The 11,910-nt window shown below is 35.9% G+C and overlaps 1 protein-coding gene across 2 annotated transcripts; it reads right to left on the bottom strand.

The window, feature by feature from the left end:
* Positions 1–581: 581 nt before the first annotated feature.
* LOC120348010 (fibrinogen-like protein A) lies at positions 582–10,194 on the bottom strand. Of its 2 annotated transcripts, none has more exons than XM_078117921.1 (5): positions 9,776–10,194; positions 5,148–5,278; positions 4,813–4,912; positions 3,533–3,629; positions 582–3,006 (listed from the first exon to the last, which is right to left on the bottom strand). In XM_078117921.1, the coding sequence occupies exons 1-5, from the start codon at positions 10,149–10,151 to the stop codon at positions 2,733–2,735; spliced, it is 978 nt and encodes a 325-aa protein (XP_077974047.1). In that variant the 5' UTR covers positions 10,152–10,194; the 3' UTR covers positions 582–2,732. The 2 variants fall into 2 exon arrangements, with proteins under 2 accessions (XP_077974047.1, XP_077974048.1); XM_078117922.1 differs by having other exon boundaries at positions 5,190–5,278.
* Positions 10,195–11,910: the final 1,716 nt, after the last annotated feature.

Below are 11,910 nucleotides of genomic sequence, written 5' to 3'. Positions count from 1 at the left end.
CATACTACGTTCCGGTGTCCGCCATCTTGATTCGCATACGTCAGGAGTACTCATAAGTATACCTAAATCTTCAACACAAACCGAATCGTATATACGCTGCATGCTTCCCTACTAATATTCAGTTATGTGAATATATATAAACACAAACCTACAGTCACTCGTTTAAGGAAATGCTTAAATAGCCTGTGGGTGAATGCCATTATCGTCTAACTTTTAAAATTTAAATGACCGATGTAGATCGTAGACGAAAGTTGGATTGAATTATTCGAGATTTTTGTAACAAGATAAAAGCTATTCCATAGGGAATATAGATTTTTAGTTAGTGGTTTTGCGATGAAAAAGCCGTGCACAATAAGCTTTTTAATAAGATTGAAATTACAACAAAAAGTCTCACGCGGTTGGTAATGTGGCTCTTGACGATATATATATATATATATACTACCTTTATAAAGCTTGAGTTAAATTTTGAAAGCCCCGTTGGCAATTACTACAAGATTTACATCCCGACGTTCTCCTGCTTTGGTAAATTTTACGAAAAACTCATAATTCATATTCGAATGTATTCAAAAAAAATTCCATGCACATGCAGCGCTGAAAATTCTACTATAGGTAAATAATGCGAGTTAAAGAACTCAGTCCAAAGCAAGCCATTTATATCAGCAACAATGGCACCATCTTCACTTCACACTTTAACCAGGTGGGTTGCTAAGTCACCTTCAAAATTCTCCGTACTAATTTTCGGAACGGCATTTCAATTATCTCATCTGAATTGGAAAACTCCCCAACCGGCAGTTGATCTTTTGGCTCATCATTGCAATCTCTAGAAATTTACCACCTCTAGTAAGCGATTTTAGTTAGATAACTAGTACGGTACTCACCGCCAAAAACAATAGATTCCAAATTTTAAATTTCAATATTTTTAAATTACATATTTGACAAGCACAAATTACAAGAAAATGATAATTTACACAGGGGGGGAAGGGAAGTCGCGGGGAACCAAAGCTGGTTATCGAGCAGCAACACACTAGGTTCTAATATGTAATCAAAAAAGTTTGAATTTTATAGTTTTGAAACTACTGATATATATTAACAATGAGTACCGTATGAAATATCTAACTAACACCGATTACCAGAGATTATATAGTAGAGGTTAATGAGCCATAAGACCAACCGATGGATGGGGGGGGGGGGGGGAATTCCCCATTTCAATAGGATCACTTTAAGTAAGTTCTGGTTCGGAAATTAGTGTGAGGATTTTTGAAGGTGACCTAGAGTCCTAGATAACCCCGTGTTTACAGTGTGGAGGGCATTGATAGAAAAGGTGGGGAGTATTAAAACGAATTGACACAATAAGTTTTATAATAGCAAAAAAGTAATTACATTTATTCATTAACATTCAATTCGTGCAAGGATTTACATCCTGACGTTTACTCGCTCTAATTAATTCTATAAATCGTGAAAATATGATTATTCATATTCAAATGCATACAGAAAAATGACTTGTACGTTTTGTAGCATCGCGAGTTAAAAATCCCAGTACAAAGCAAGTCCTTTATATTTATAATGTACGAGCAATAGGAGCATTAAATAAGCGAAGTTTTTGTTCCACTTCGGTATGGGATCTCAGCGTCCTGAATCTACGTTGGTATGTGATCTCACTTGTTTAAAACGGCATCTCGCATACCAAAGTGGCACAAATTGTCGTTCCACTATGGCAAGGGCGTGCAACCTTTAATATAGGAGGGCCAATTACAAATAACTTGGTGAAAACGCGGGCCGCACCATTATTTAAAATAGGTTTTGTAGTAATTGCAGACACAAGAATTTTGGTTATTAATCGCTTCGCACAAGCTCGGGTATAGGCTTTGCAACGCAAAGGAATTACTCACACGTGCTAGATTAAACTAAATTAAAAACTCGTTTTTCGGGTCGCACACCATTCAGAATTGGCACTCCTCCGCGGGACGCACAATTGTTTCCTATGGGCCGCAGGTTGCACACCCCTGCACTATGGTATGAGTTTAATCTCATAAAGACATCCTTTTAGAAATCAGTTTCTAACCCATTGTTGGGTTAGGGTAATACTAAATCACTGATATAATACAACCGCTGAGATCGCGTACCAAAGTGGCGCCGAAGTTTGCTCCTTGTGCTAGTTTGTAGGGGCGTAGCTAGAGGGTGGTTTTGGGGGTCAGACCACCTCCCTCCCCCCTTTTGAAATGTAAAAAAAAGTAAAAGCATGTTTCTGTATCATACCTAGCAATTTTTCGTAGCTTGAACCGCTTTTTAGACCCTCAAGAATCAAGTTGTTTCGATCTAACTTGGCAAATAGAAATTTCAGAACTCCCCCCCCCCCCCCCCCATTTGAAAATTTCTTGCTACACACTGCTAGTTTGTACATTGCGTTACGTCATTTTACAAAATTGATGATTTACTATACACAACATATCATTCATGCTGTCGCTATATCTCTTTGGTATTTTAGTAGTGGTGCGTATATCTTTAGGGAGCAGGGGGTTATAAATATTCAGTGGTTCAGAACAAAATGTTGGGTAAGCTATGCTTTACAGCGATTTTTTAAAATTTTCCATTGATTCCACACGGTAAAATTAATACCAAATTACTTACTTTAAAAGTAAGCATTTGATAGTGATTAATCACATCTAGAGAAACATAACAAAATAATATTAGAATCTCTACGTTGACGTTGCTTGAACACCCGGGATGATTATTTACACCGGGTGAATCTTCATTTCACTGAACGAGAGATGATCGTTCCAGTAGAAGATAGAATCATATTTTCCATTCAGGTTGGATTGATAGCAATTCTTATACCACCAGGCACCATTGTAACTGCGAGCACAATTTCTACTACCTGAATCATTGTCTACATCATAAGTGGTAAAATATTGTTGATTATGATACGACATCCTGTCTGCAGCATCACCCGAATATCCAGAGATTGTCAGCTGAAATTTTGACTTTTCACTTCCAACCTTGAATGTGCTGAAATAAAAATATAGTCAAAATAGAATTTAATGTTAACAAAAATGTGTTGAAATAGAATGAGAAACTGGATTAAATTAACAGTTAAAATTGAAAATAAATTGTTCTGAAGCGCTATTTTGCGCTTAATATTTTGATTGTCTGACCTAAGCTTCAAAATGCAAACGGATCCCATTTTGTCGCCAGGTATAGAAAGCCTAACAACTCTGCCCCTGCTTATCGCAGTACTGCCGACAGTTGGGTAGCCAGGAATTCGTTGAGAGGTGTCGTGGTCACATCTGTATGCCACCAAACAAAGTGTTACAATTATTGTTTGCATGTACGCTACCTTCCTTTTTCATGCCGTCAAAGACCACACAGACTCACCAATGCTTTAATCTCCTTACAGCGCCATGTTTGCGGTATAATATAGAACAGTGTTTAATCACGCATCGTGGTTCAGTTTCTTCACACTCATTCAGGTTATCGATGGCTACCCACCTCCGCCATGCGGGAGGAATCTTTACGTAGCTCTTAGAAGTATTACCTGTATTCTGCATACTTTACTGAACCAGATTGGAATCTCAAATCAATACGAAGTTTATAATTTTTCGATGTTGTCAGTTGATGAATTGTTCGAAGACCTGAGAAAAGTAAAAAAATTGTGAAATAGAGCTTGAATATATTAGTTAATTCGGAAGTATATTAGTAGATTTTAAATATTCAATATGATAGTGATTAAAAAAGTTTATTCTCAGATTATTGTTTGTACATGCGTTGCACCTAACTAGTAATTAAATTTGATAGGCTGTTATGTAATCAGTGTTTTATTCCCCCATGATATCAATACACTTTGTACAAACAATATACAGGGTGTCTCAAGTAGTAAGTATACAGTTTTAATTTGTATTTGCTTTTCAGGTAATCATCATATAGAGCGTTCCTTTCTTCAGAAAACATAGTATGGATAAGTAGTAAAATTTAGGTATTGTTTGCATTTTTCACCAACCCACAGGATGACAAGGAGATTAACCTAAGAAATGAGGTGAAAATTGCTGTTTGGCAGGAACCATATAAATCAGAAAGGCAAACTCAGCGCACCTATAACAGAGAAATTGGAATTAATTCGGCTCCCACACGGCGAACAATTTATGCAATTTATCGTCAATTAATGAAAACTGGATCTGTAGTTGATTCACAAAGATCAGGAAGCCCAAAGAGCGGACGCTCTGAGAAAATTTTAAAATTCTCCGTTAAAGAGGCGCTGAGTTATCCTTACTGATGCATATGCTTTTTGCCAAACAGCAATTTGCACCTCATTTATTGAGTTAATCTACTTGTCATTCTGTGGGTTGAAAAAATGCAAACAATACCTAAATTTTAATACTTATTCATACTATGTTTTCTGAAGAAATGAACGCTCTATGATGAGTGCCTGAAAAGCAAATAAAAATTAAAAGTGTATACTTACTTTTGAGACACCCTGTATATAAAAAGCAACGTAAAAATGACATTTCAGGGTGAAGAGTATGAACAAAAGATAAGCGAGCATGCTTTGAATAAAAATAACTTGAGAATTGGTTGAGAATCTTATATTCATAGGTACTATGAATTTTCCATCGCATTTAATTCAACTTAAATTCAAACTCAATTTGACAAACTGATGGGTGTGCATAACGTGCTGCACTGGAGCCAGTGTATCTCGAGAGATATTTTGATTGTATTCGAGTCCATGGCCCACATATGCCCAATATATTGTCTTATTCAAAAATAAAATAAAAGACCAAAAAAGCAAATTAGTAAGTTTTTAATCGGAATTCCACCTACCAAGCCAATATTCTCCATTTTTATCTCCAAAACCTATGGCATAATTTTCCCAGTTTCTGTCGTAAAATCTGACTGATCCATCTTGTCGTTTCTGAATTGTCTGGAAGAAATAATTGAGATTTTACTGAAAGAAAATTTTCCATCATACAATCTGAAAAATTTTGCATTTTAATAATTCAAAGGGAGTATTTGCGAAGTTGGTGATTCAATCTGGCTTCATCATATAGACTGAGTGTAGCCTACTATCCGATGGAGAAACTGTACATGTCCACGTAACCGACCAATCACTGCAATCAACTATGAAGAATGATCATCACAAAATTTAAATAACTCACGATCCATCCATCTTCAATCACTGAATATAGTTCGCAATTTACTGTAACAGGTCTGAAGTTTCCTTCGTTTTTCCATGGATATATTTTTTCATCCGTCCCAGTTTGGCCACAACTTGACGGAAAAATGTAATCTGAAAGAAAACAAAAAAATTCAAATAAGCGTTATATTGCGTATCTATTGATAACGCACCTAAAGATGGGTTATCACGGGGAAATGTTTGTAGCGATTTTGATTCTATATAATTTTTTTAATTCTTTGACTTACATTAGGTGGACTTCGTTGGGAGATTCAAATATTTAAAAGTCAACCCTGCAGAAATCGAGCGAAAAACTAAAAAAGTCGCCAATAACTCGCGCGATTGCATTTTGCTAAAATCGCCGATTGTTTTCGTCAGCGCAAGGTGGTATTTGGGCCGTAAACACCTTCACGTTAGCGTTCATTTTCCCTAAATCACGAAAATTGTGCCACGACAACGATGATAATTACTTTCTTTTTGTACTCGCACAGAATTGGGAATCCGTTGAGAGTTATTATACATTCTGCGGCGGCGAGATACTAAAGACAAATAAAGGAGTGAATCGACGACGCAAATTTTTTTGATTGAAAAGCGGCAATATAAAATACTAAAAATAAAACCGTAAACAATTCGTTGTAGGAGGACCGAGACCGATGAAAAAAGCTTCTCTTGGCATTGTAAATCGCAAAATTTCGCACACATTATGTTTAATCTGCGTTGGACCATACCGTCACTAAATTCGAAACAAAGGCAATTGTGCGCGGGATTCACCTTTTTATCCATTACTTTAAATTGCGGTCGTTTTATTGCTAACATTATACAATGTTGGAAACGCAACATTTTCCGGTTTGTGATAATATATAAGATAATTAATCTAAAGTATATTCAATCGATTTTTATTGTACAAAAATTAATTTTACTCCATGACATTTTATAGCAGACTCAGGTTTTTTTCCCTAACGGTTCTATCTTAAAAATAATCTGAGTGGCAGCATTTTGATAAAGCGGAGCCAGTGTTGTAGGTACAGCTCAGATTTGTCGTATTCGCAAAAAAAAAATGAGGATCAAAATGAGATATGGCAATTAACCTATGTTTTTATGTCCGGTATTTTAGAATAATGATGCCGACACAACCGTAGGTTAAGTTGAAGACCAGTAAATTAATAAAGCAAGACATTTTTAATATGCCCGTTATGGTCATGGATTGATTACCTAGCACAGGGGTGGGCAACGTAACGTCATTGTTACGTAATATATAGTCTGTGCCACCATTTTTCTTCATTTCTGATTGATTTATGAAGTTGTACAGCTCATGTTGGTTAGAGTTACTTGCTAACTTACTGAAATAAATTGATTTCGAAAGAAATATAAGCAATTATAGAAGGGGAATACAAGAGAGAAGTGCAGAAAACGAACTATCGCGTGATTGGGAATCCATTCCCAAGAATTTTTCATGTCTTAAAAACTTTGCAACTGCATGTTTTTATCTACATATGCTTGTGACTTTCTGTTCTCAGTTATGAACTTTATTAAGTCTTGTAACAGGAGTAGCCTGAAAGATGAAACCAGTAGTTCGTGTATTCCTTCGAAATTTACAAAATATAAAACCAATGTAAAATCTCTATCAGCGGTAATGCAGCAGTGAAGTCTCACTGATATTGGATAAGAAAAGTAATCGAATCTATTTCGGACTGATATTTTCTCGAATAGTGAATCTGTCTGTGCCTGTTTAGGAGGTTTATTATTGTGTATTTTTGCTTTGAAAGTAACAAAGTTATGTTTTCAATTTTGATCGGCACGCGAGAGAATTTTGTCGTTAAATTTAGCCGATTTTGGCACGCGAGCCGAAAAAGGTTGCCCACCCCTGACCTAGCACAACAGAAAAATCATCCCGCGAGGATTTCGAGGCGATGAATATATATTTTTGATATACTGATGTGTATTTTTATTGTACTAACTCAAATAGTACTCTACGGGGTTTTAAATCAGATCTAGAAATTTTTCTAACGGCGATAACGAATTCGCACGGTCATAAAAATACGAATAAAAACTGAATACAGTCGGGCAGGTTATCTCATATTTTTATGTCCACAGACTGCCGTGGTATTTTAGAATGATAATGTTGAAATTTTGACGTAAGAAGACGCAACCGCAAGTTATGTTCAACACAATTAATTATCATGGATTGAATATTTTAACAACAGAAAAGTCATTTTACGCGACAGAAAAACATTATACAATGAAAGAGTCGGCTCCCAAACAGACAAAAAAAAAAAAATTGAGTACCTCCAGTAGGTAATTGTTTGATTATACCCACGTCTAACTTCAGTGTATCCAGTATATATAGGATTTTCAGTTCATGGAACTAAAATGCTTTGAAGCAACTTCCAAAGGGATCATTGTTTGATGGAGGTATAATTTTAGATCTTAGACCCCGCCAAATGAACACCCCGCCCCTTGATGGAATCGAACACTAACCAAATTTTTTTCATTCCTCGCATTTTTTAGCTGTACTGGCGGGGCTTTCTACAAAAAATCCCATAATTTGTGTAACAATTCATCCTTCCTTAATAGTACTTCCTATGTAGAATGCCGAAGACCATTCATTTAACATTTTTAATTGTTTTAAAAATACACCTCATTTCATGGAATGTTAATATTTATAGATCTGTCATGAAAAAATGTAATGCAAAAATACATATGATAATTATTTTCGAATTGTGAATGTAATTGAACCAGATATTGGATGTAAATTCACAGGTTACATCCGCTCAATACTATAAAGCAGGGGTGGCCCGCAAGTCGACCGACCGGTCGATCGCCACTTTTGGGGTAGTCGATGGCGTCTGATGTTGACTGAATTTAATAACATACCCCAAAAATGCCTTGAAACAGTTTCAGGCAACACCTATTGTGTGTTTTGAATCGGAAGAATACAATACTGTAGACAACATGCGCAAACACTCATAGTAGGCTATTTGAGTATTGGCAAGTCCGATAGAGCTATATTATTACCTATTACCCATATAACTGGTGCCAAGGTTTAGAGTGAACTTGCCGAATATCGTGTGCCTTAACTGACAAACGATCCCACAAAAACTTCTGCAGTATGCGACTAGGGCTGGGCATTTCGAATCGAATATTCGAATCGAATCGAATAGTAAACTATTCGAATCGGTTCAGAGCTAAATTTCGAATCGTCGCCATCTTGTTTTTATCTTTCCGCTAATGGTCGAGGTGAATTCCCCAATTTTATTTTCATTGGAGTCGTATTTTTTCAACGAAATTCTAACATGTGACTATTTTCTGTAGTGAGTTATTGATAAAACGAGTTTGTTATTATGTGTGAGCGCTCAGTAATCTATCTGGGTGATTTATTCTATGTCTTCGGTAATTCATTTGTTGAGAGGACCAATTACTATAATAAAATCGCTTACAATTATATATTTTCAAGTATTCGAGATTTGATTCGATTCGAAAAATATTATTCGATTCGATTCTGAAATCACAAGGTATTCGAAAATGCCCAGCCCTATATGCGACAGTTATTGTTTCACTCCAAGAGTAGTGTGATAAATTTTATTCGCAATAGTAGCAGTGTCACAGGAATGCCTAATTATTTATAATTTCAAGCGAGCGTAGAATCGGACTAGAAAATTGCAAATTAGATACTGAAGCTTAAGCAATCATGTAACATGTAGGGTTTGATAGTATTCATTTTCCGTGTTTTAGCTAATACATGGATACTTGGCAAGTTTTTTTGAGGAATTTTCAACATGTACAACTAAAATTTAGACAGTCCATCTTAATTAGATGATGAAACATTTACACCAGATACAATTACACAATTAACTTAACTAATAAAAATATTTTTTTTGTGGCGATTCCATTAAGAATGCCGAGCTTATTGGGAGTTGAATTTTCTCTATGCGTGTGTGAAGTTATCTGCACCTTCAGTACCCATTCGTTTTTGTGTATGACCTTATTGCCGATCAGTCGAATGCGATCGAAAGCAGGTTGGCCACTCCTGCTATAACGGATTGGAGCAATAAACCCAGAAAAAAAAAATGATGGGGTAACTGATAAAATTCACTGGTGATTTATAGTGACTTTACTGATTGGACACGTAGTGTACATAACGATCGTTTCAATATCATGTTGTTCTTGTTCTTTGACACAGAATAACACACCTAGTGGAAATATTAAAAAAAACGCTTTTCTCTTCGAATACTGGACCAATTGCTTTGAAATTTTCAGTGGTTGAAGATAAAATTTTTCCCCAGAAGGCTATTACCTTTTTTTTCTCGCTATGACGTCATCAAAATTATTGCCATTGGGTGGCGCTACGTGTCCATATATTTGAGCATAGCTCTCTTGTTATTTATCTTGTCATTTCCCCATAATGACAGTGGAATTTATAGCATACATTTTAGTAATATGTAATGTCGGTGCAATTGTCGGTGAAAATGGGTGTAACCTGGATTTTATATTAGATAAGCTATTTAAATTTAATGGGACCAGATTTATTTTATATGGGGAGTGGTTTGGGGTGGACCTCTTTGACACAGTCGGTTACAGCTTCTAAGAATATAGAAGTTTAAAATCACCAACCTAGTTCATTGATGGTTTGATTCATCTTATCGTGTCTTGTTTCGAGATCCCGAATTTGTTGTTTCATTTCTCGATTCTCAATTTCAATATCATCCATTTTGCTTTTCAGCTCTCTCATTGCCTTTTCATCAGCAATATTACACTGACAGGGTTTTCCCTTTTCTCCTTTTAGTCCAGGCAAACCATTCATCCCTCGTTTTTCTGGTCTTCCTTGAGATGAAGATGTTTGAAGTGTCGACGGAGCATGTTCTGTGGTTTCTCCAGGTTGACAAAGTGTTGTTGTTGTAGTGCAAGTGTAAGGAGGAGAAAGTATATCCTTTTGAGCTTGTGTAGAAGTTATGCATAGAATGCACATAAGCAAGAAATAGCTAACCATGGCTATGTTTATTGATAGAAAGAGAGACAAAATTCATTTTTTGTCAAATCAGAAAACATACAATAAATATAAACTATGACAAAATAATAGTATAAAAGTTTTCGGTAGATGACTGGGTGATAACGATACCACCATTTGCGGTCATCTGGGTCATATCACCCAATACAAACACATGAAAATATAAATAAACACAAGCTGTGTTTTGTTACACTCTCAGGATTCATCTAAAAAAGTACATAAGTGTCGCAAAACACTCTCAGAATTCATCTGAAAAAGTACATAAAAGACGCAAATCAAGTCACGTCGCTGTTAAATATAGTCTCAAGTCGAAGCTAAGTTAATTTCATGAACAAGATCAAAATGAATGATTATGAGTTACACATGCAGACACTAAGACGTGAACTTTAGTTTTAAAATATTTTGAAAAGCAAACGAGATTTTAATTGTGGCAGTGTATCGAATGTGGATTGTGACTACGGACTTTAATGTTATTTGATCCCTTTATATTAATAGTATGTTAAAATAAATGAACTAGGTCATTTTAGCTATTTCTCTGATGTTGATTTATCGTAGCAGGCCTTAGCTTTCTTTTGTACATAAGAAAGCGTTCAAGCGTATTTGTATGGACCAATCTTTGGCGCGCGTTTCCGGATTTCGTCCGAGGGTTGAAATATAGTGTTTTCCATGTTTTGTGTACTTGTTTAGTACGGATTCGACCGTATAACTGTATCAAGGTTTAAGTATATGATTTCATTTATCTGTATTTGGATTCAATTCGATCGTGCAACTTTTCAATATACGATACATACATTTGGCATTCAACACACGTGTGCTTATTGACCTCTGAAGTAGCCCAGATCGGGGTTACACTCCATAACGTGTGTCGATCCAATAACACGGGAGTGCGAACCAGTGGTGGGATTCAAGCCGGTTCTATGACAAAAGTCATATTTTTCACCCGGTTCTGTTGTCATATAAGATGCAAAAATATATTGGCAGTAACCAGTAATGCTAACCGGTTCGCTAATCTAAAATTCCGTGAGACGGTTCTATAGAACCGGTGCAAACCGGCTAAATCCCACCACTGGTGCTAACCTGCAAATAGGGTCAATCAATCCCATAGCAGCGTTCACTTCGATACATGGGGGTCTCTTTCGGTTGTTTCAAAAACAAGGTGATAAAATTTCGATAACTTAAATTTCGACGTGACAATTCATATTTTACTATCTCCAAGAATCGCTGAAAATTATTTTGGAGTCTTAACTCAAGTCACTTTGGCGGTAATTTTGCTTAGATAATCCGAGCCACTTTGTTTCCTAAAAACGTGATTGATTCAAACTCGGAAACTACTCTACAAAAACTATATTTAGTGTCAAAAAGGATCAATAAAAAGTTAGAACTACATTGAAACCTCAGCATTAGTTAGTGTTAGACTACTCTGACATCTTATAATTTACCGATTCGGCTTAGAACATAAGTTTAGACTTAGAGTATACTAACATGAATGACCATAATCCGAAAAACTAACCCGGGCAAGACCAAGTCCTATATTTTCATGTTAATATCAAATAATATTTTCTTGAAATCATCATAAATCCATCGGAGAAGCGTCAACGGTAATCTGTACAATAATACTGTGTTTTCAAAAATCGCTTATAAATCATTCATGCCTGTAATCTTAGCCTTGTGGCACGATCTACAAACTATAAGATGCACTGAGTGTCTCAACGTAAAACTCACAAAACAATGAAAACTGTGT

The sequence above is a fragment of the Styela clava genome, chromosome 11, assembly GCF_964204865.1.
Source record: "Styela clava chromosome 11, kaStyClav1.hap1.2, whole genome shotgun sequence".
NCBI lineage: Eukaryota > Metazoa > Chordata > Ascidiacea > Stolidobranchia > Styelidae > Styela > Styela clava.
The sequence above is the reverse complement of the archived record's forward strand: the minus strand, read 5'-3'. Positions and strand labels throughout refer to the sequence as shown.

What these genes read in the sequence shown, in the direction of transcription:
- LOC120348010 (XM_078117921.1), bottom strand. Translation starts at nt 10,151, where the DNA reads ATGGTTAGCTATTTCTTGCTTATGTGCATTCTATGCATAACTTCTACA. An exon ending in AAATGGAGAATATTGGCTTG is followed by an intron (nt 3,630 to 4,812) that starts GTAGGTGGAATT and finishes TACTTTTCTCAG; the next exon opens with GTCTTCGAACAATTCATCAA. An exon ending in GTAAAGTATGCAGAATACAG is followed by an intron (nt 3,007 to 3,532) that starts GTAATACTTCTA and finishes TTTTTATTTCAG; the next exon opens with CACATTCAAGGTTGGAAGTG.